Source organism: Leptonychotes weddellii, chromosome 16, assembly GCF_054177405.1.
Source record: "Leptonychotes weddellii isolate Sample4059 chromosome 16, ASM5417740v2, whole genome shotgun sequence".
In the NCBI taxonomy this organism is placed as follows: domain Eukaryota; kingdom Metazoa; phylum Chordata; class Mammalia; order Carnivora; family Phocidae; genus Leptonychotes; species Leptonychotes weddellii.
The window spans coordinates 37,995,272-38,019,630 of NC_138384.1; the positions used below are offsets into that span (position 1 = coordinate 37,995,272).

Consider the following 24,359-nt stretch of genomic DNA (forward strand, 5'->3'; position numbering starts at 1 on the left):
TTAAAACCACAGTGAAATACCACTACACACCCACTGGAATGACTAAAATTAAAAAGACTGACCCTCTCAAGTGTCAGCAGAGATGTGGAGCAATTGGAAATCTCACGCTGCTAGTGGAAATGAAGAATAGAACCACCACTTTGGAAAAGAGTTTGGTAGTTTCTTATAAAGGTAAGTATTCACCTACGCAGAGATCCAGCAATTCCACAGAAGCAGGCATCTACCCAAGAGAAATAAAAGCATATATTTACATAAAGACCTGCCCATCTTTCTGTCCTCCCCTCCTATCCCTCTTTCCCTCGCTTCCCCTACTCCAACTACACTGGCCTTCTTGTTGTTTCTTGTTTAAGTCAAGTTCATTCTCACCCCAGGGCCTTTGCACCTGCTGTTCCCCTTGCCTATGATGCTTTTCTCAAAGTTTGTGTAGAGCTGGCCCCTTCTCACCCTCCAGATCTCAGCTCAAATGTCATACCCTCACAGAGGCCTCCCCTGACCACCACTGCTCAAGTCACCTCCCACCACCAATTTCATTTTCTTCCTGTATTTATCATACCTGAAATTCTCTGAAATTGTGTGTTCTCATTTTTACTGTCTGCTACTTCCTCTAGAATGGAGAACAGGAACCTTCCTGCCTCGTTCACTGTTATATCCCCAGCACATATAGTAGATGCTCAGTAAATACTCTTTCAATATTGCACTAAATGGCCACCAGTAACAGGTTGGTTGAAACATGGCTCTTGATCTCTGCAGAGGCCTAAGGGTATCCCAGATATGCCCACTATTTCTTTTTTTTTTTTTTAAGATTTTATTTATTTATTTGACAGAGAGAGAGAGAGACAGCGAGAGAGGGAACACAAGCAGGGGGAGCAGGCTTCCTGCCGAGCAGGGAGCCCGATGTGGGGCTTGATCCCAGGACCCTGGGATCATGACCTGAGCCAAAGGCAGACACTTAACCGACTGAGCCACCCAGGTGCCCCCATGCCCACTATTTCTTCTTCAATTAGTCACTTGGCAGATAAGAATGCTAGTGTCCTCCAATATCCTCCTGCTCCTTCTTCCAGGAAATTTTTAGCAGGGCATCTGCCCATCAACTAAAGACTGTATTTTCTGGCCTCATTTGCATGTAGAGTAGCCATAGAACTTTGTTCTGGCTGATGGGCAGTGTGGGAAGTAAATGAGCAATTTAGAGGTCTCAGCCTTTGTGGAGGGATGCACTCTACTCCTCTTCTTGATTTTCTCACTTGCTGGAATTTGAATGTGGGAATCTTGGAACAAGTGGATGAGGACAACATCATCAAAATGAAAGAACGAGAAGACAGAAGAAGCCTCGTGCCCATCATCTTGGAGGAGCCACACCAACCCTAGACTGTTAGGTGACAGAGAAACATCTGCCTTGTTTAAAGACACTCATGGTAGGTAGTTTCCAAATTGGGGGTTTGGTCACCAAGAATTTCTTCCTCCCTATATGCATCCCTTTCATCAGGAGGCAGAGAGTCCATTTTTCCTGCTCTTGCATCTGAACTGACCTTGTGACTTGCTTTGACAAAGAACGTGGTGGAAGGGATGTTTAGAACTGTGCCAGTTCTGAGCATAGGTCTTAAGAAGCCTTATAGCTTCTGGTTTTACTCTCTTGAAATCTAGCTGCCATGCTGTAAGGAAGTCCAAGCTCCCTTCCTGGAGAGTGAGGCTATACAAAGAGGCCCTAGAGGATGAGATAGCATGTGGGAAAAGGCCATGTGGAGAAAAACCAAGGCACCCCAGCCAATAGCAAGTGCCAAGGCCCCAGGCAGGTCAAAGAAGTCATCTGGATCTTTCATGCCATGCCAGCCACCAGCCAAATGCAGCCACTTGAATGACCCCAGGTAACACCATGTGGAGCAGAAGAACCATCCAGTCAGGTCAAAGAATGGCAAAAAATAATAAATGGTTGTTGTTTTAAGCCACTACGTTTTTGGGTAGTCTGTTACAAAGCAACAGACAATGACAGATTGATTTTTTTTTTAATTTTTAAAAAGATTTTATTTATTTATTTGAGAGAGAGAAAGCACAAGCAGGCAGAGGGGGAGAGGCAGGGGGAGAAACAGATTCCCCGCTGAGCAAGGAGCCCGATGCAGGGCTCAATCCCAGGACCCCGAGATCATGACCTGAGCTGAAATCAAGAGTCAGTCGTTTAACCGACTGAGCCACCCAGCACCCCAAAGCAATAGACAATGGAAACAGCATTGTTATTTTGGGGACTTTGTTACTACAGCCAAATCTATATTCTACTGGACATAGTTTCAAATGCCCGGCTTGAACTAGCTGAGATTAGAGGATGAAGTTTGTGAAGATTTGGAGGTTAGTGCACATGTGCTCTAAGGGAAAGCTGAGCGACTGACCATCAGAGGAAAGGGGATGATGGAACTTTGGACAGATCGAGACTGACTCGGAGACTCTCCATCGCTTGCTTTCACTTCTCTCTGGACCAGCTTTGTTCAGCCCTCTCTGTTCATTGTGGTACTGCAGAGTTTCTGCCATCAATAGCTCACTCTTGCTGAGTCCATGATTTAAAAGAGAAAAGAGGGACGCCTGAGTGGTTCAGTCTGTTAAGTGTCTGATTCGGCTCAGGTCATGGTCTTGGGGTCCTGGGATGGAGCCCTGGGACAGGTTCAGCTCCCCGCTCAGTGGGGAGTCTGCTTCCCCCTTCCCTCTGCCCCCCTACCCCCTGCTCGTGCTCTCTCTCTCTCTCTCTCTCTCGCTCTCTCAAATAAATAAATAAATACAATCTTTGAAAAAATAAAAAGAAAAGAATCCTGGGAAAGGGCTAAGTTTGGCTATGAATTCCCTGCCCCTCTCCCCACAAACCATGTGGCTGGGGTGGGAGGCAAAGTCTGTAAGAAAATGGCAGGATCCATAAGAACTCTGGTTTGGAGAAGGACGGAGGAACAGTCCCTAAGCAGCGTCCCTAAGCAGGGGATGCCATTGGCACCTCAACCATAGTCCCTCAGCATGTGCCATTTCTGGGCACGCCACCTGCTTTACAGCTGCCTGCACTGTGACTGTCTTAGGGCTTTTTCTGCAAGTAGGAGCTACCTATACCCATCTCCTGACTCTAGTCATTAAACCACTTGACCCAGATGTAGCAGTCACGGTTCTTTGTTGCATACAGTAGAAGCCACTGACTAGTTTAAACAGCAAAGCGGATGTGTTCAAGGATGTTAGGGAGACCACCGAATCTCTAGGAGGGCCAGAGATCAGTCCTGGGTCTACACAAGTCCTAATACCACCCAGGATTCTCAGCCGCTATTCACACTGGGGAATTGATTTTCCAGGTTGCCTCCTCCTTCTTCTCACTCTTTCAGATAAAATTCTGATGTGAATACCAAAATATTTCCAGATAAAATATGATGCTACATAACCACACAGGGGAGGAGAATGAGTGGGAAAGGATGGGCCCTAGTTGGATGGCTGCCAGGGGTAGATAGACTGTTGAGGGCTCCTCATACTCTTTTGTCTTTCATCTTTTCAAAATTTTCTAAATTAAAAATTTATTGAGGGCCACATGGGTGGCTCAGTCGGTTAATCATCTGCCTTTGGCTCAGGTCATGATTCCAGGGTCCTGGGCTCCCTGCTCGGCAGGGTGTCTGCTTCTCTCTCTCACCCTCCCTCTGTGTTCTCTCTCAAATAAATAATAAATAAAGTCTTTTAAAAAAGGGGGGGGTGCGCCTGGGTGGTTCATTAAGTTGAATGTCTACCTTCAGCTCAGGACATGATCTTGGGGTCCTGGGATCGAGCCCCCACGCCCGCCAGGGCTCTCTGCTCAGCAGGGAGTCTGCTTCTCTCTCTCCCTCTTCCTCTGTGCTCTCTCTCTCAAATAAATAAATAAAAATTGAAAAAAAAAGAATTCTCTATTTTTCTTGTGGTGAAGTTTACATGGCTGTATGCACTTGTCAAAACTCATAAAACAATACACTAAAAAGGATGTATTTTAGTCTATATAAATTCTACCTGAATAAAAAATTGTCTTAAAGAGATGAAAATTACCAAAGGAACTGGTAAAGAGGTTCCACGATGTCTGTATTTCCTACCAGTGGCAATGTTGACAACTAAACAGCTGTTTCCCACTTTGACTTGTGGGAAAATGCTAGCAAATGCTGACTTGCAAGGTGAGCGAAGCAGGATGCCAGAGATCAGCAAACATTGTTTTCTCCCCTTCTATTAAAATAGAATTTGTAATTGGGCATCTGGTCTCCCAGCCAAGTCTATGTTTCTCAGCCTCTTTGGAGCCAGGTAAGGGCTTGTAGCTGTCTTCTGGCCAATGGAATGTGGGAAGAAACAACTTCCAAGTTGCGTCCCTAAAGGCAAAGATGTGGCCTCCCTTTCTCTGTTCTTCCTCTTGGCAGGAATGTGACCCCGACGCTGGGGGTGGACAGACATCCTGGACCACCACAACTGACTTTTTATTTGTGAAATGAAGGCCTTTAAAATATAACTAAAACAATGTTCCATAGATTTATCAATTGTGGTTCATCTACATCATAAATGTAGTCATTATAAATGAATTAGAATTCTTCAAGCTTATTTGAAGGGATTTTAACCGAGAAAAGTAAGGTAGAGAGAAGTGAATATAACATGATGTCAAACAGTGACCAAAAGAATCCCTTGTAAATATGTGTATATATGTTTGCATATTGAGAGGTGGTGGAGAAAGCTGTGGAAGGAGACACCTCAGGCTGCCACCATTGGTAATATTGGTGACCTGGGTCAGGATAGGAAATCGGGGAGTGTAAGAGCAAAACAGGGTTGCAAGTGAAAGAAATAGATGATAACAATAATGTGTATAACAAGATGCCTTTTATATCAAATTATACATGTAAATTTGTGTATATCTGCACGGCAAAAACTGAATGACATTCAAGAGAATATCAACAGTGGTATCTCCGGGTGGTGAGATTTAGGTTGCTTATATTTTCTTTATTTTTAAAATTTGTGTTTTTACAGTGAGTATTTTTAACTTATATAATCATTAAAAATAAAAATATTTTAATTTCAGAAAACACAACAAATACATAAAGGCAAATTTGCAGGGGGAAAAAATACAGGACTTCTGCTGCCAATAATGGTGGTCTAAGAAATCAGAAAGCACCCTCTCACTGAAGAACAAATGAAAATGCAGGGGGAAATACATGGGGAAAGTTACTATAAGTAGCAAAGCACTAGTAAGAGGGTAAGGAAATAGCACCCCAAACCCAAAATAAAACAAGAGGGGAACCCAGAACTCAAATGCCTTCAGAACAAATGCCTTCATGTTGTTCTAAAGGCATTTTCCAATCCAGAAGACGGTTTGGGACTAGAGAGGCAAAAGTAAAGGCCCAGGTCCACCCTGACCGGAGAGTCTGAATGTCAGCTCTTCTTTTTAAGCTGGGATCTGAATGCCGTCACACTCAAGGTAGGAGCGAGCTCGAAGTCACTTAGCCTTCATGTGAACGAACAGCTTATCCTTGTACCCGCTAAGTCAGGTAAACCTAGGTCTTGTCCTGGGTTAATGCCCCTCTGCAGTAACATACAACCATACTAGGTCTTCAGATTCTTCCGACAAGTCTAAGACAGCATGAACAAGAATGAGCAGAATCAACAGATATGACAATGTACACACAAATACTTCAGATTTCTGACCATATCATATATGCAAATTTTCGTCCTGCCCCTTTTTGTAAATTATTTGTATGAACCTGGAACGAGCAGCTATATTCCCTTTGTTCATCTGTGACCTGACCTTACTGTTAGACCTCTGCTCTTTGCCCTGGAAAGTGACTAAGGAGACAACCCTCACACTACAGAGGGCAAAATAAATTAGACACCAAAGCTAAGATTTCATTTCTCAGTTCACCTATGCTAGGAAAGAGCTGTGGGGTGAGTCTCCGTTTCTCCTTTCTTCCTCCCACTGCCTGGAATGTGGATGTGGTGGGAACCATCTTGGACCACGCAGGCCAGGGCGCCCCCAAGGGATGGCAAAGCCATAGGTTAAAGCAGTCTGGATCTCTGATACCATGAAGCCCTGGACTGTCTATACTTGGTCTACTGGTGAGAGAGAAAGTTCTACTTTGCTTAAGCCACTGTTATATGGAGTTCTGTTATGGGGCTCATATCCTACTAACCTATGTCCTATCTAAGTGCTCGTTATACATGAGCAATTTCTCATGTTTCTAAAATCCCCTTAGAAATATCAGTCTTGGGGCGCCTGGGTGGCTTAGTCGGTTAAGCATCTGCCTTCGGCTCAGGTCATGATCCCAGGGTCCCGGGATTGAGTCCTGCACCGGGCTCCCTGCTCAGCGGGGAGCCTGCTTCACCCCCTGCCTGCAGCTCCCCCTGCTTCTGCTCTCTCTCTCTCTCTGACAGATAAATAAAATCTTTAAAAAAAAAAAAAAGAAATATAAGTTTGAAGTTATTGAATTTTTATTCACTCATACTCGTATTGATTTACCCAACACATATTTGTGCAGGTCCCTGGATGGGTGATAGATATGTAATGATGAACAAAACTGCCCTCATAGAGCTTACATCCTAAGTGGAGGGAGAAGGCAATAAACAAGAAAACTAAATAAATAAAACTTTTCTATTTTCAGAGATACCACGTTCCAAAATGTGTGGCAGAGACTGGCTAATCTGTCACTAAAATGGCTTCCCTTTGCTCCTTTGCACACAGCTGGACCACATTTCCCATCATTCCTTGCAGTCAGGTATGTGAGCCAACAGCAGGAGAGCAAATGTGTTGTGTTGGACCTCCAGGCGTGACCTAAAAACCTCCCACTTGTGGCCCTCACCTCTTTCAACATCCACTGATAGAGAGGACTGGGGACAGGGAGGGGCAAGCCAACTAAAGTCACCCAGAGCCACTAGATGGAAGGAGCCTGAGTCCCTGGGTGACTCAGGGGCAGATCCACCCTACTGACTGCATTACAGTATGGTGTGAAGGAAATATAGATTGAATTAAGCCACTGAAATTTGGGGGTTCTTTGGTTAATAGTAGCTAGTAATTTACCTTACCTAATACACTCCATGAAGCAAAGATTCTGGAAGACTACAAAAATGACTCCAATTTTTCACCTCTCTGTCTCCCTGCCTTTTGCCATCTGACTTCCCAGCAACTTCCTTCAAAGGGTGGAGTCTATTCCTCTCCCCCACCCCCCGGCCTTGAATCTGAGCAGGTGTTGGGAATAGATGCGGTCAACAGAATGTGGAAGAAGGGAATGGCGTGACGGTTGCCAACCATAGCTAACTCCCTGACCAAATAAATTCAGAAAAAAAAAAAAAAAAGTCCTGGATCTTTTGGGACACACGCGCTGGGAGAAGCCAGCCACCATGGAAGATCACCATGCTGGAGTGGCCAGGTGTATTTGCTCTGGTCGATAGCCCACTGACCTTTCATCTGACAGTCAGCAACACTGCCAGCTACGTGAGAGAGCCACCTTGGCCACCGAGGCCAGTCGAGTTTTTAAATGACTCAAGCCCCACCCAGCATCTGACTTCAACTGAAGGAAGCCCAGCCCAGCCCCACTGAGCCCTTCTTGAATAACTGATCCATACAGTCAGAGGAAAAAGAAAATGGTTGGTTTAAGCTGCTTAATTTTCAGATAATTTGTTATGCAGCAAAAGATAATTGAAACACTGGGGTTGCAGAGTCTACCCTGACCCTCATCCTACAGCAGCCAGACATGTAAGCCAGTGAGCAGGGCCTGGTGTGGGACAACAGGGCATGGTAGGGACCCTGATTTACCAGGGAACCCATGCTGTGCTGCTCTAGGCTGTATTTGCCCCCAGATCTGTCCCTCATCCTCCCCTTTCTGCCTGCATCCCAGCCTCAGTTCCCAGTCTCCCCGTTTATCTGGATTTATCTGGGGTTCTGCCAGTGAGAAGCAGTGGCAGGAGCCTGGAGAGTGGGAGCAAGAGGCCATGACAAGTCATCCCTCTCCCCGTCGTTGTGCCGCCTCGAAGCTCTAGCCAGCTTGACAATCCCACTGGGTCTCCAGCTTTTTTTAGGTGACTTTGTCTCGGGGATCTGCTGATACCACCTCCTCCCTTTGTTGCTCCAGCCTGGGGTGACAGTGCTGCTAATTTCTGATTGCTTCACTGGCTCCTTCTTGGCCCCCCAGCTCCTCCACCTGGTGCATAACCACCTCCATGTGTCAACGTCCCTCTCTTCTAATATCTGTATCTGCACCAGGCCCTCACAGGTATAGCATCTGTAGCCCTACTGTGCTCAGCAGAAAAGTGGGCTCCATGTTGTCAGATACCCCAACATGGCAGAAGCCAGAAATCAAGAGTGTCATGGGGGTGTTCCGATTTTTCAAACGCTGTGGATGCCAGTGGTCCTCTTACTTCAGAGTAGGTAGAAGCCGCAGGAGAGACTGAGGAGGAGAACTTACTAGGTCAGTGAACAGACCTTTACTGAGCACCGACTGTGTGCAGGTACTGTGTGAGGAGCTGGGGACAAAGTGGTAAGTAAGAGAGGTGAGTCCCTGCCCTGTAGGCTTACCTTATAGTAGGGGAGACAGACAGACGAATGAAGGAGAGGAAGAACAGCGTGTGGAACACACCATGCAGAAGGAAAGGTGGGTGATATTGTGTGAATGTGGGTGTGGGGGAGTCAGGCTTTAGTTGGGATGACACAACGGCAGCATCGAGATGGGGCATCTGAGCTGAGAGACCTCAAGGACAAGAGAGCCAGGCCTACAAAGATCTGGGAGAACCCTGTTCCCAGAAGAGGGAGTGGCCGTCACAAAGTCCTGGAGCCAGGAGGAAAGAGCTGGAAGTGTGTGAGAAACAGCCAGAATGGATGGCTGGGGCAGAAGGAGTGAAAGGCAAGTTGAAGGACTATGTGGGGTTGGGGAGACTGCCATGGCCACAGGAAGGAGCTTGGATTTTACTGTTTAAGCGCAATGAGAAGCCGTTGGAAGGTTTTAAGAAGGGAAGTAGTATGATCTGGTTTATGTTTTTGAAAGACACCTCCCCCCAAAGGTATAGTATGAGGACGCCAAGTAGGACACAAGATTAGAGGCTGGGAAACCAGTCTGTAAGCAATTGCGGTAGTCTGTAGCAATTAAGGTGGTGCTGAATGGGGCTCGGGCCGGGGTGTTAACAGTATAGCAGTGAGAAGTGGGCGGGTTTGGGGGAGCTGTGTCACAGAAACCAGAAGGGGAGTTTTCAGACGGGACTGGTCTGGAGGACTTGTTAAAATGCAGACTGCTGGGTCCTGTCCCCAGAGATTACAGTTCCGTGGGTCTAGGGCAACAGAGAATTTGCATTTCTAACAAGTTGTCATATGATATTACTCTTGTTGCTGCAGACCCAGAGATCACACTTTGAAAACCACTAAGTCTAAAACAATGCTTTCTAATAGAAATATAATGCAAGCCACGTGTGTTATTTAAAAATTTCTAGGGGCACCTGGCTGGCTCAGTCGGACGAGCACACGACTCTTGATCGCGGGGTCATGAGTTCGAGCCCCATGTTGGGTGTAGAGATTACTTAAATACATTTTAAAATAAAATAAAATTTTCTAGTAGCCACGGCTAAAAAGACAAAAAGGTGAAAGTATGTTAATAAAATATTTCAGTCATATATGTTATTATTAATATACCCCAAATACTATCATTTCAACAAGTTACCCATGTTTTTAAAATTTTTTAAAGATTTATTTATTTGAGAGAAAGAATGAACAGGAGGAGCAGAGGGAGAAGAAGAGAGAACCTGAAGCAGACTCCAGGCTCAGCATGGAACCCTGCAGGGCTCCGTCTCACCACCCAGAGATCACGACCTGAGCCAAAACCAAAAGTCAGATGCTTAACCGACTGTGCCACCAGGCGCTCCTACATGTTACTAATGTTTTTAAAATTCTTGAGATATTTTACATTCTTTCTTTCTTTCTTTCTCTTTTGCAACAAGTCTTTGAAATCCCAGTGTGTATTTATACTTATAGCACATCTTAATTAGGACTAATTAAACCTTCAACACCCTGTGTGGCTAGTGCCTACCACACTGGACAGCACAGGATAGGCCTGTTATTGTAGGACCAGTGTTAAGAACAGAGAATTGCCTCTTGAATTTAGCTACAGGGAAGAGCTTTAGCAACACAAAAGTATCGGGGTTTTTTGTGAAACAGAGAGAGAGATGGAGGGGAGGGCATGTAGACACTTCTCTCCTGAAGTTTGGCTGTGTTACTGTAATGGATGGATAAGGCTGACAACACTTACACCCATCATTGGATATTAACAACACAAACACAAAAGAAACATCCAACATTATTATGTGCCTCCTGATTGAAGAACTCACCATCACCCATGAAGTATACTTACCCCTAAATTAAACCTGAAATTGACCCAGACTCTAGATCTACCATTTTGCAGGACATACAGGACACAGAAGGAACTAGCCAAGTCAGACTATGAGATGAATGAGAGGGAGGGTGAACTGCGCTAGAATAAAAGACTTAAACAGCTGCCAACAAAACGCAACGCATATATCCTGTTTGCAGTCTGATATGAACCAGTCAACAGTTAAGACATTTATAAGACGATCAGGGAAATTTGGAGACAAGTTGGGTATTAAATAAAATTAAGAAATTATTTGTTGTTAAGTGTGATGAAGGTTTGTGGGTTTTTTTTTTTTTTTAAAGAAACTTGTATTTTAGAGATACATATAAAAGTATTTGTGGATGAAATCATATGATGTCTGGGATTTGCTTTAAACTAATTCTGCAGGGAGGGAGGCAGAAAAAATATAACAAGATTGGCCATATGTTGATAATTGTTGAAGAAAGGTGATGGGTGCCTGGGGGATCATTACACTGTTCTGTTTTTATGCATGGTTGAACATTACCATAATAAGGTGGAGTTTTTTGTTGTTTTGTTTTTTAAAGGGGGTAGAGGGGTAGCTGTGAAGGAAAAGAGAGAAAAGAAGGGGAAGGGATTTTTCTTCTTTTAAGACTAAAGCGCCATGAACAGGCTCGAGAGCTGACAAGGGATAGTGGAGATTCAGGAGAGCCACAGGCGGCTGAGCTGGCTCCAGGGTCGTATACACCGTGTGTGTGTGGGCGCGGGGGGGGGGGTTTCTCGCTGGTTCTTAAGAGACTGCGCAGCCCCCACCCCCACCCCATTCCCCCCCCGCTGTCTCAAAGCGGCTGTGACTCCTGGGACAGAACAGAGGCCCCTACCCACCCGCTAAGGTCCATCTGGCTTGACCAACCGCCCGCGCCTGCGCAGCATCCTCCCCACGTCCGCCAGGGCCGCAGGCTCAATTCCGACACCCCACAATCCCCCGCGCCTCTCTGGAGGCGCACTCCCTGAGGGGGCGAGGCCTCAGCCACCATATTTGAGCAAGGCGGGGCAGGGGTGTCGCATAGCCTTCTGGGAAATGCAGTTTGCTTGTTAGGCTAGACCCACCGCTTAACCCCCGCACGAGACTACGTGCCCCACAATACACCGCGCGCGCAGCGGCTGAGCGGTGTGTTGCTGCCCCCACGTGGCAGATGAGAGGTTATGTCTAAACCGGGGACTAGTGCTGAGAGGGGCGCGAGCTGGGACCGGACTGGGGGACGTTGAGGGTTGCCCTGGGAACCTCTGGGAGGCCTTTCCAGAGGGGAGGGCCCCGGACCTGGACCAAGGAAGAGTGGTGGTGGTGAAGAAGTTGGAGGTAGGGCCCACTATGAAGATTAAATGAAATTATTATTGTTATCATTACAGCTAGTACTTACAGAGTAAGTGCTTACGTGTGAGGCACTGCTCCCAGCTTTTTACATGAACTATCTCATTTAATCCTCTCAACAACCAGTTGAGGTACTATCAGCCCCCGCTTTACAAGAATGAAGTTGAGGCCCGAAGAAGGGAATAATTTGCCCAAAGTCAATTCAGCTCGTCAGTGGTAGAGCTGGGATATGAACCTAGGCTGTCAGGATTCCCTGTCAGTGCTTTTCTTCACTAAGACTGTAACACCCTCTGATCACTCTGTTAAATTAGCCCAAGATTGTAATTAGCACATGAATCAACTAAAAATGGCCATTAGTATGTGGATTTCTGAGTTGGTGATTATGTGTTTCTGCCCAAGTTTGTGATTTAGCCCTGCTCCAGGACAGAGTTTACAATCAGCATAGATTTATAATTAGCACATGAATCAGAACGGGTTTATGTTCACAGAGATCAGATTTCTGATTAGCACTTGAATCAACAGTCGTTTGTGTTAGAAGCTGGAATCATTAGTTTCTGATTAGCACACAGATCTGTGCACACAGGGATTATATTTACACCTAGAAAGCCCTACCCGCTTCTGGGCCAGGTGACCTCCTCCTTAAAAGTTGCCCTTATCCCTTCACTGAACCTCCCCACCCCCATCATCATGCACCGGCAGGTAGCCTTGGTGATTTCCTTGTCCCTCCTCTCTCCCCCAGCTTGTTCATAACGGAATATCACAGCGACAACCACAGTTCAGAAATTACCTGTTCTCTTTCTGCCTTATGAGGAGACAAAATTCCAAAGCCTGGACTGTACCTGATTGACAGGTGTGTTCCCAGCATCGGGCCTAGCACATAGTGAGGGCTCAATAAATGCTTGGAAAAAGAATGTTGGATGCTCACCATCATCTTTATGCATCGACCTAAAGATCGATCAAATCAAGCCAGATTCACTTTGCCCTCAAAAGAGTAAAATTTGTGGTCACCCAGCCCAAAGGCAGGGACCCAGGGTAGGTGGGTGGGTGGGTGGTCAGGGTGGGGCCGAGACGTCTCCCTGCAGCAGGATTTGGTATCTTGGTTGGAAGGAGATCCCACCTCCTCTTCCTGCTGCCTCCCCTGAGGTTGCAGATCTGGTGGTGGTTGATGTTGGGTCCATTATAATCCATACACTCTGCATAATTGTGACTGGGAGGAAGCTGCCCAACCTGGGAATAAGTTCTCAACCCTCCTTGCATCCGGGGTGGCCACGTGACTAGTTCTTTCCAATATAATATGGGCAGAAGGGAGGTTTATCAAAGGTCACTTCTGGGCCAAGTTTCTTAAGAAGCCAGTAAACCTTCTCCACCCTGTTTCCTCCCATTTGCCAGGTGGAAGCAGATAATTCTGAGCCCCAGGAAATAATGGAGGCATAAAATTAACAAGTCTGCTGTGTGAGTCACCAGATGGAGGACAGCTGCCAACCAAGCAGGACACCTGTGGCAAGAAATCAACTATTGTATGAAGTCACTGAAATCAAGAGAGTTCTTTGTTACAGTAGCTGACATCATATGCACTGATACTCCGACCCTTCCTCTCTGGTCCCCTGATAGCAGTAAACCTTGGGCATCCCCCTGTCATTCGGTGAAATGAGCCTCTAATCCCCAGTTGTGATGTTCAGGCTTTCACATAGCACTTTCATACAGTGGCCCAAAGGCTCTATGTTTACTAATTAAAAGTTATCAGTATATTCCCCTCCATTCTTTGCACAAATGTAAACTTTCCCCCGTGTTCTTATGGAAGTTCTCCTCCAGGTTGACAGTTGGGAGTCATTAAAGCAGAATCCTGAACATTGCATTAGGTCTTCTACCATAGTTAAGCAGAGCCTCATGCACAGGATCTTGTGGTTGCCCTATAGAAGTCAGGGCTTGCCAGAAATCCATCAGTCTGATTTAGGGTGGTTAGTGTATATGTTTGGGAGGGTGGGAGGATGTACTCATCTTCCTGCCCATCTCTTTTGACCCATCCATATGGGAATGCACCTTCAGACCTAACCTTTAAAGTGAGTTCCTTGGGGCGCCTGGGTGGCTCAATTGGTTAAGCATCTGCCTTCGGCTCAGGTCATGAACCCAGGATCCTGGGATCGAGCCCCGCATCGGGCTCCCTGCTCAGCGGGAAGCCTGCTTCTCCCTCTCCCGCTCCCCCTGCTTGTGCTCTCTTTCTCTCTCTCTCTCTGTCAAATAAATAAAATCTTAAAAAAATAAAGTGACTCCTTAGTCCCCAGTACCAATTCATGTGCTAATTACAAAGCTGAGCTAATTCCAGTGAACCCCGCTGGCTGGACTTGGGTTGGTGGGTACTAGTTGAGGATAAAGGGACACCACCTCCATCCATCATTGTTCAAACAACCCCCAACTTGAAAGGGGCCTAAGTTTATAAAGTCTTTTTTTGACAGACAGACTGATTTCGTTGATTTGAATGTCCATGTGCACATGTGTGTGTGTACCCATCCCTTGTAGGTGTTCGATATGGCTTTCTGAGTATGTTTCTTGTGTATATGTGGGGGAATGTGGCTCACACATGCATGCAAGAGGGAATCTGGGCAGAGTGTGTTTCCACACATATGATCTCTCACATGTCTGAGTGTGAGTGTGTGTGTGTGTATGCCGGAGCTGTGTGACTAGGTGTGCACTTGTGTATGTCAGCTGTATTTGAACATGAAGCCAGGTGTATACGTGTTCCATGCGCCTGCTGTGTCTGTGTTCTGGTGAGCCTCAGAGTCCATGATGTGCATGTATGAACATGGATGTGTCCCCCGTGTGTATTTGTATATTCAGGCAGATTCTGTGTGTATACGAGCAATCCCCTTCCCCCCAAGGCCCCCTCAGCTCTCAGGCAGTTTAACCTCATTCTTCCTGCTGTGGCTCTTTCCGCTGCTTTTGTCCCCTTCTCCAGATGTTGTAATTAAGTAAATGTGGCAATTAAGCAGAACCCCCCAAACCACCATCCCACCAGGATCCCCTTGCAGGAGCTAATGAGGGATTACAGCACATGCAGACACATGCACGGTATTATTCAGGCACCACAGGGAACCCCCAGACTGCATAAGGGCACACAAACAACACAGAGAGTCCCTTTGCTCACCTGCTTTGTTTGTACTCATCCTTCAGGTCTCAGCATAAAGGTCCCCTCCTCCAGGAAGCCTCCCTCACTGGGGGCGGGGGCGCCTAAAGGGTTGGACTCTGCCTCTGGGACCCCACACCCCTCTGCTTCCTCCATCAGAGCCCTGACCACTCTGGCCTGTGCTTTGCCATCAAAGCCCTTAATTACTTTGCCCAGTGCATCCCCTGTCACACCCTGGCCACTGTGGCCAGGCCTCTGTCATGACAGTCCCAGTCTCTGCAGCCCAAGCTTCTCCCAGCCCAGCCCTGATCACTCTGGGCTGTCTAGAGAGGTGTCTTTTTTGCTTTTGAAATTTGAGCTCAGTGAAAGCAGGACCTGACACTGCCTTGGTGACATTTCTGCTGCAGTCATTTAGCACACAACCATGGCCAGACAGCCACAGTAAATGTCGAACTAGCATCTTTGCCTCTGCCCCTCTCTGTTTCCGAGCCCCGCTTTATGTCTCTAAATATGTCGTTTTCTCTGGCACATGCTTAGAATGCTAAATCCCCGCAATCCCCCAGCTTTCAGCACAGCTGTAGTGGACAGTTCCATGTAAGTCAAGTGCTGTAGTGGACAGTTCCATGGAAGTCGCAGATGTTCCTGGCTTAGCCCAGTGGTTCTCAAAGTGTGGTCCCTGGACCCGCAGCATTAGCATCCCCTGCGAACTCGTTAGAAATGCAAATGTTTGGGCCTCACCTAGAAGTACTGAATCAGAAACTCTGGGACTAGAGATCTATTGTTAAGGTTATCCCAACATAACTAAAGTGTGAGGACAACTGGTTTACTTCATGCAAGGCATCCCTCTCTGCTTTTCTGCCTCAGATCTCAGATGGCTGTCAGTACCACCCTCTCCCCCCACCAAAGAGATGACCATCACCCAAAGGGGTAAGGACTAGTGTATAAATGCAGGGGCAGGGGGAAGAAATTCTGCAGGGGGGAAGAAAGGGGAGGAACCATAATTCTGATGTGTTCTACAAATTCCTTAATGTTCCCCAGCTGAACTGAGCCCCAGTTGCCCAGAGGGGTAATCTGCTCTTCACCTGCACCCTCTATTAACTTTCTTCCTCCTCTGCCTCTTTCTCCCCCAATCGCTTGCCCATTACCTGGGGTCATCCCCAAATCAGCCAGTTCCACTGAATTCTAATCCCACTCTGCTCTTGGACTGTCTCCAGGTATTTCTGTCTATCTGCCCACCTCCACCACTTCTGTAGTGTCTCTGAGACTTCTGCATCCTTTTTCTGAGTGTCTGAGTAACCGGTATCCACTATGCTGGGCCAGGAGCACTGATGAACTTTGCTAATGATCTGGAAAAGCAGGCCTTAGAACTGAGTTACTTTTAGCTGCAATTTTTCAATACACATGTGTGGAAGGAGCCAAAAGTCTGTTCAGAAATCTTCAGCAGAGATAGGGATGCAGGGTGATGTGCATCCATGTTCCTACCCCCAGGTGGCTTTACTCCTCTACTCAGAAGGGAGGGTGGCATCCCTGGGGGTGGTATGTGACCATTCAGGTTCCCCCAGGGTTAGGGCTATGACCAAAGGCCAAGACTGTGTTCCCTTCAGACCAGGGGTCCCAAAGATCAGGTCCCCCATATTGCTATAACCAAGTTCCCAGGGCAGGCTTGTAAAACCACTACCCACATCCCTCTTCCTGCGATACCATGTGCCAGGAGACATGTGGAACGCCCCACCCTCCCCTCCACTACCCTCTTACAATGGTCAGGACAGGCAGCCCCCACTCCTGGTGAGTCATGTGTTAGTACAATTCTAGCAGAGTCCTCTGTGGGGCAATGGGCCTGAGTCAGGGAGAGGGAAAGGCAGTGGACACACTTCTCTGGGTCAACCTGTCCAGCTCCCTGCCTCTGTCCCATTTCCTATCGTGTCCAGTCCTCTGCCTCTGTCCCATTTCCTATCTTTTCCATCCTTTATGGGTTATCTGTCCAGTGTTTCTTGAGGTCTAGCTGTAATTCCAGAGGGCACAGGGTCTGGGAGCCAAGTTTCCCCCTTGCAGCCAGGGCAAGGAGACTTGGGAAGGAGCAGAGTCTCCTCTCTGGCCTGAAAGATCAGGCCTGTTGCTGGGCAGGGTCCATGTAAGGAAACCCCACCTAGGGAAGGACATCCCAGGGAGATGGTGCTAAGACAAAGGAGAGGAGACAGGCTTGGGGGCCCGAGACTCTGCGATGGAAGGCCATATTCAAAGCTGTGATTAGGAACTGGAAACACACACAAATACACATACCCATCCTCATAGCTGAGTTGCCCCCGTGCAGTCTCTGCCATCCCCACCCCCGGCCCACCCGTGTCTCTGTCTCTTTGACTTTCTCTGTGTCTCTGTCATTGTCTATCTCTGTCATGTCCTTGTCTATTTCTCTCTGGGTCTCCCACTGTCTCTGTGTATTTTCATCTCTCCTTGAATATGTGTTTTTCTATCTGCCTCTCTCATTCTACTTCTGTCTCTCCATCTAAACCTGCCCATCTTTTTGTCTCTGTCTCTCCCAATCTGTGTGTCTCTTTGTCTCAGTCTCTGTGTCTCTCTCTATGTCTCTCTGTATCCAAGGACTTTTTCTCACTCCCAAGCAACGCCAGGGCGACTCCAAAGGAGATGGGGCCAGACGCGCGCCTTTGAGAGAGGGGGGCTGCCTACACCTTTAAGCGCGGGCACGCGCGGGGCCTGCGCCTTTAAGCGCGGGCGCGCGCGCGGCCCTGGGTTCCCTGCGAGGAGGCCGCGGGAGCGCCCGGACCCAGCCCGCCTGCCCGGCCCCCGCCCGGCCCCCGCCCCGGCCCCGGCGGGGGAGGGGTCTCTGAGCGCGGCCCCTCCCCCCTGCGCCCCGACCTGCGCTGCGGTGTCTCCACCCCAGAGTGTCCCAGTCTGTCCGTCTGTCCTCGCCCAGGCCTCGCCCCACCCCGGCTCCCGGGGCTGCCTTGCCGCCCCCCTCCCCCGACCGCATCCCCCACATCCCTCCGGGCCAGTCCCCGCCGCAGCCGGGGAAGCAAGCCGGGACCACGCCGCCCCAAACCCAGGGCCCGCACCCCGACATCGGTGGCCTGCACCCCAAGATTGGATCCAGAGATCTGGAAACCTGAGCCTGAGACCCTTATCTGGGGCTGGGACCCCAAGACCTGGAGCCCGAACACCTAGTATCTGGGGCTGGAATCTCAACATCAGTCTCTGGAACCCCAAGACTTGGAATATGGACCCCCAAATTTGGAGCCCGAACCTCAAGATTTCGCATCTAAAGCCCCAAATCTGGAACTGAACTCTGAACGCTGTGCCTGGGACCTTGAAATCTGGGACCAGATTCTCATATCTATACTCTGGAACCCACTATTTGGGACCCAAACCCTGAGATTTAGGCCTCAAATTCCAAGATCTGAACCCCGGCATTCCAAGGGGCCTAAACCTGAGTTTGAGCCTGAAGTCCTTGCTGCAAACCCGAATGCTGAAATTGAGGGCTAGAGACCTCCAAATCTTGATTCGGCACCCCAATATCTGAACCCAGCACCCCAGTATCGGATCCCAGGACTGGGCTTGAGACTCAGACCCTAAACTCTCCATTTGGCTGTTTAGCATCCCAAGACCAGAACTAGGAGACACTGGCTCTGACCAACCCAAACTGGAGCCTGGGTCTCTAAAATTGGCCCCTAGAGGCCTTATATTTAGAGATCTAGGACCCTAAGTATCAAGGTCTAGAGACTCCATGGCCACAGATCTGGGCTGAGATACAGCACAGTCCCTCTACAGAGGCCTTGGGGACAGAGAAGGCATGACCAGGCCCCCCCTCCAGAGCCCTGACCCCTGACCCCTTGGAGCCTGAGGACTCTGCTCCCTGGGGCGGCTTCCAGCTCAGGTAAGGCTCTTGGGGGACCCCCATGGTGGGGAGGGACCTGGGAGGAACTTTGTGCCTGGGGGTGGAGGTAAGTGAGGACTAGGTCCCCCTGGGCACCTTGGTGTTTTCCCAGGAAACAAATATCCGCCCCCCTCCTCCAGGGGTTTGCCTCTAGCTCCCGCTGTGCCTCAGATACTCTCTGGGTATTTATTTGACCAGCACTGCCCCTCTCTGACCTCCTCTTCCCCATTTGATGGCACCTCCAGGTCTCTGATCTCGCACTCTGTTCTCCAGTTTCTTCCCACCATCTGTCTCATCTGACCATCTCCAGACGCCTCTCCTGGCCACCGCCCCCCTCACTGACCATCTCCGCTCACCACTCCTCGCTCTAATCATCTTTGACACTTCCATCCACCACTGCTCTCTCAGGCCACCTCTGTCTGCTGCTTCACTCAAGTGCCCACCTTTGGCATCTCTGTCCACCGTGCCTCTCTCGAATCATCTTTCACCAGCTCTCTTGCTCTTGTCCACCCCTGACTCTGAGCCTGGGCTGTCTCTGACCATCTTTTGCCATTGTTCTCACCCTCCTCCTGCCGCCTGTCCCAATTGCCAGTCTGCGACCCTTAGTGACCACCTCTCTTCTCTCTGTCTCTCTTGAGCACTGGAGTTCTCCCATCATCTCTAGTATCTCTGGCTGCCTTTCCTCTCTCTGATGACCTCTCCCCGCACCCACCATCCTACCCTGCTGTCCTCATCTCCAGCTGTCTCCTCTATCTGACTACCTCTCTGGCTCTTGACCATTTTGGACCATCTTTGACCATGTCTCCTAGATCTGAGCACCCCTGACCACGTCCCTTCCTTTTCCACCTCTCGTCTTCTTGGCCATCTCTAACCATCTCCCTTCTCTGGTCATGTTTGACTACTTCTAATCATTCCCACCACCTTGACTGTCTCTTCTCTCTGGCCGTCTTTCACCATGTCTTTGACCATGTTTCAAGCCCTCTGGCTTCCCTCTACCCACTCTGATCAACCCTCCCGTTCTCTCTCTCTGACCATCTCTAATTACCTCCCTCTCCTCTGACTGTCTTTGTTCGTGTCTGCTCCCTCTGACACATCCCTCTGAGTCTTTGACCAGCTCCTCTGGCTTTTGATCCGTCTGACCACTCTCACTCCTCTGGCTGACCATCTTTGACCCAATATTTTGCTCCCAGCCCACTGAGACCTTCTCTCCCGGTCCTGAACCACCCTGATGCCCTCTGGCACACCCCCTTCTGGCCTCAGCCTGCCCTAATGCCTCTCTTCTTCCCTGTAGGCCGCCCCTGCCCGCAATGGCCGTCCTCCCTCTGCTCCTCTGCCTGCTGCCGCTGGCCCCCGCCTCGTCTCCGGCGCAGCCAGTCACTCCCAGCCCGTGTCCCCGCCGCTGCCGCTGCCAGACACAGTCCCTGCCCCTCAGCGTGCTCTGCCCGGGGGCAGGCCTCCTGTTCGTGCCCCCCTCGCTGGACCGCCGGGCAGCCGAGCTGCGCCTGGCGGACAACTTCATCGCGGCCGTGCGCCGCCGCGACCTGGCCAACATGACCGGCCTGCTGCATCTGAGCCTGTCGCGTAACACCATCCGCCATGTGGCAGCCGGCGCCTTTGCTGACCTGCGCGCCCTGCGGGCCCTGCACCTGGACGGAAACCGGCTGACCTCGCTGGGCGAGGGTCAGCTGCGCGGCCTGGTCAACTTGCGCCACCTCATCCTGAGCAACAACCAGCTGGCGGCCCTGGCGGCCGGCGCCCTGGACGACTGCGCCGAGACACTCGAGGATCTCGACCTGTCCTACAACAACCTGGAGCAGCTGCCCTGGGAGGCCTTGGGCCGCCTGGGCAACGTCAATACGTTGGGCCTCGACCACAACCTGCTGGCCTCCGTGCCTGCTGGTGCCTTTTCCCGCCTGCACAAGTTGGCACGGCTGGACATGACCTCCAATCGCCTGACCACCATCCCGCCCGACCCGCTCTTCTCCCGCCTGCCGCTGCTGGCCAGGCCCCGCGGCTCCCCTGCCTCCGCCCTGGTGCTGGCCTTCGGCGGCAACCCCCTGCACTGCAACTGCGAGCTGGTGTGGCTGCGGCGGCTGGCCCGGGAGGACGACCTGGAGGCCTGCGCCTCCCCACCCGCTCTGGGCGGCCGCTACTTCTGGGCCGTGGGCGAGGAGGAATTTGTGTGCGAGCCCCCCGTGGTGACTCACCGCTCGCCGCCCCTGGCGGTGCCTGCGGGCCGGCCAGCTGCCCTGCGCTGCCGGGCAGTGGGGGACCCCGAGCCTCGCGTGCGTTGGGTGTCACCCCAGGGCCGGCTGGTGGGCAATTCGAGCCGTGCTCGTGCCTTCCCTAACGGGACGTTGGAGCTGCTGGTCACCGAGCCGGGCGATGGTGGCATTTTCACCTGCATTGCGGCCAATGCGGCTGGTGAGGCCACCGCGGCTGTTGAGCTGACCGTGGGTCCCCCCCCACCTCCCCAGCTAGCCAACAGCACCAGCTGTGACCCCCCGCGGGACGGGGATCCTGATGCCCTCACCCCGCCCTCTGCTGCCTCCGCCTCCGCCTCCGCCAAGGCAGCTGACACTGGGCCCCCTACCGACCGTGGTGTCCAGGTGACTGAGCATGGCGCCACAGCTGCTCTTGTCCAGTGGCCAGATCAGCGGTCTATCCCAGGCATCCGCATGTACCAGATCCAGTACAACAGCTCAGCTGACGACATCCTCGTCTACAGGTGCAGGGCCCAGGCAGTGGGCAGAGTGGGTGGCAGACGGAGGTGGAGGGAGGGCTGGAGCTACATCTGTTGACACCCCAGGCTGCAGCGCAGCTGAGAAATGAGGCTGAAATGGTTACAAAGGAAATCAGATGGCAAAGGTAAAAGAAATCAGGCAGAGAAGGCAAAAGAAATCTGGCAGGGGTGATAAAAAGAAATAAGGCAGCAAAAGTCAATAGTAACAGATATAAAAAAGAAATCAGGCAGCAAGAGTAGAAAGTAATCAGGCCAGAAGAATAAAAAGTTAATCGGGGCGGGGGGAGGGGAGGAGCAAGGTTGGAGGAGTACAAACAAACGGAATATAAAGGTGGAGAGGAACCAGGTGTTTCCAGAGGACAGGACTAGATATAAGCCAAGTTGCAAGAAGAAAAGGAGATCAAACAGGAAGGTACAGAGTTCATGGGGAAAATGAAATGAGGGAGGAGGCAAAACAGAGATCAGGCTTTGGGCCTGTGCAGTGTGAACTGTTCCAGATGTTTAGAGTTCTAATACGGTGACATCTCAATTTGTGATTTTCTAAATCAAATTCAACCTAGTTCATGCTCCACCTGCTAGGTGAACGGGAACATTCGCTTTGCCCACTGTTGGGGATCCCCTTCTCTATTTAATTGTTGCAAGCGATAGAAGAAAATCTGGGGCTTCTACACTCCAAGAGGTGGATCAGGACATCTTCCGCCCCCGAGCTGGAGAGCATTTGGAACATCTGCTGTGGCCAGCCACATGTGGTCAGGAGTGGTGGCTCCGACCTAGAGGCTGCTGACACTTCTCACCTGAGTCTAACCTTGCATGGGTGGCTGTGGATGGTTCCCTCTTCTCACTGCCAGGCTGGGCCAAGGGTGCGGTCCCCGAGGCCCGGCTGCAGAGTCAGGCCTCCCAACGCCTGGAGTGTGCGCCTTATAAACCCAGTACCTGGGTCCCTTTCCTTCCCCAGGGGCCCACATCTCAAGAGGTCATCAATTGATTTCCTTTTCAGTCCTGGAAATCTAGCGAGCTTATTCTGTTCCCTTTCTCAGATGGCCGTAGTCCCTGGAGGGGGAGTCGGCTCCATGGAGGGCCCACACCCAGAAATCCCACAAATCCTGCCCACCTTGCCTGGCAGGGGATGAGACAAATGCTCTCCTAGATAGTCACCCTCTCAGAGACAATCACGGGGTTCCCTGTAACTCCCACATTAAAGCAGTTTAGGAATAAAACAGATTATAAAACAAGTTAAATCTCCAACAGGGTGCTCTGCTGCAAAAGGAAATAGAGTAGAACTGGGTGCTAAGGATAAAAGGAAATGGGAAAGGTAAGGATAAAAAACAGGCAACAGAGATAAAAAGGGAATCGAGAGCCGGAGCTGGAAGAAATAAGGCAACAGGGAGAAAAAGAAATCAGCTGTGATGGCTGAGGCACATCAGTTTGACGAGAACAGAGACCAGCTCAATGGAAAGCGCGCTGTAGATACAATAATGATAATAAGGCAATGGGGCTAGGGGGACATTCACTGGCAGGTTAGAAGGAAATCAGGCAGCAGTATGCGGGAATCAGGCAGGCAGATGAGAGAATTCTAGCTGTACGCTGGAGGAGCGTGGGGCGGCTGGAAAAGGGAAATCAGGCCCCAACTGGAGGAGAGGCAGGGAGGGGAACCTGGGGAGTTGGGCAAGGGTCTAGAGCTGGGGTTGGAGGGAAAGTTGCACTGCAGGGTAGCTGGGCCCTGAGGCCATGGTGAAGAGCCCAAACAGAGGAGCAGTGAACAGCCTGCCCAGGAGGGAATCTGGGCACTGGGGCTAGAGGGAGATTAAACTGGGGGATTTGAGTGGCAGGCGCCAGCAACCTAAGACGATCCATGGGTTATCAGTCAGGAGGCTGGCCCGGTATTAGACCGAAGGGAATTTGAGCCACGGTGGGAAGGGACTTGAGCTAACAGCGGGCTGGGGGGAAATCGGACTGGAGGGTTGGGGCACAGTGCAGGGTGGGTGCTGGGCAGCCAGAGACCTGACCCCCCACCTGCCTGTCCCTCCAGGATGATCCCCGCCGACAGCCGCTCTTTCTTGTTGTCGGACCTGGCGTCGGGCCGCACCTACGATCTGTGCGTGCTGGCGGTGTACGAGGACGGCGCCACGGGGCTGACGGCCACGCGGCCCGTGGGCTGCGCCCGCTTCTCCACCGAGCCGGCGCTGCGGCCCTGCGGGGCCCCGCACGCACCCTTCCTGGGTGGCACCATGATCATCGCCCTTGGTGGAGTCATCGTGGCCTCGGTACTGGTCTTCATCTTCGTGCTGCTTATGCGCTACAAGGTGCACGGCGGCCAGCCCCCCGGCAAGGCCAAGGCACCCGCACCCGTCAGCAGCGTTTGTTCGCAGACCAACGGCGCCCTGGGCCCCACGCCGGCCCCGCCCGCCCCTGAGCCCGCGGCGCCCAGGGCCCACACCGTGGTCCAGCTGGACTGTGAGCCCTGGAGGCCCAGCCACGAACCCATGGGACCCTAGCCTCTCGCCCACCTCTACGGCCGTTCTGGCCCCAGGGGTGGGAGGACCCAGGCACCCCATGGGACCTGGCCTCAGACTCACCAAATTGCTCACGGTTTTTAAAACTCTGATGGGGAGGGTGTCGGGGGCACCGGGGCACAACAAGAAAGTCCTATTTTTCTAAGCTTGGGCCTAGGCCCTTGCCCTTGTCTCTGTCTGTGGGGGTTGGGGGGGATCATGCAGGGGTCTGGAGTTGGGAATGCCTCCTCTGGGGAGAGACCCCCACCCCACTCCATTCTGTCTGAGGTTCCTGGATGAGACTGAGGACGGTCATCCATTCAGTCGACAGAATTCCGTGAGCATGCCCCCTGGGTGTGCCCTGTGCTGGGTGATGCTGCCATGACCCAGAATGGCCCCAATCCCTGCTCAGAGAGCAATAGTTCAGAGTTA

The 24,359-nt window shown here is 50.7% G+C and overlaps 1 protein-coding gene and 1 long non-coding RNA gene across 2 annotated transcripts; both read left to right on the top strand.

Moving 5' to 3' along the window:
- Window positions 1-11,524: 11,524 nt before the first annotated feature.
- Window positions 11,525-13,945, top strand: LOC115944156 (uncharacterized). The gene is made up of 3 exons (XR_004078733.2): window positions 11,525-11,670; window positions 12,422-12,532; window positions 13,072-13,945. It is a non-coding gene; the product is annotated as an uncharacterized LOC115944156 (long non-coding RNA).
- A 3,626-nt stretch (window positions 13,946-17,571) lies between these two features.
- On the top strand, window positions 17,572-24,093 carry LRFN3 (leucine rich repeat and fibronectin type III domain containing 3). Its single transcript, XM_006742855.3, has 3 exons — window positions 17,572-18,692; window positions 19,984-21,420; window positions 23,465-24,093. The coding sequence occupies exons 2-3, from the start codon at window positions 20,000-20,002 to the stop codon at window positions 23,928-23,930; spliced, it is 1,887 nt and encodes a 628-aa protein (XP_006742918.1). The 5' UTR covers window positions 17,572-18,692; window positions 19,984-19,999; the 3' UTR covers window positions 23,931-24,093.
- Window positions 24,094-24,359: the final 266 nt, after the last annotated feature.

Coding starts and splice junctions, on each gene's coding strand:
- LRFN3 (XM_006742855.3), top strand. CDS start 20,000: ATGGCCGTCCTCCCTCTGCTCCTCTGCCTGCTGCCGCTGGCCCCCGCC. Junction 21,421..23,464: donor GACGACATCCTCGTCTACAG/GTGCAGGGCCCA, acceptor CTGTCCCTCCAG/GATGATCCCCGCCGACAGCC.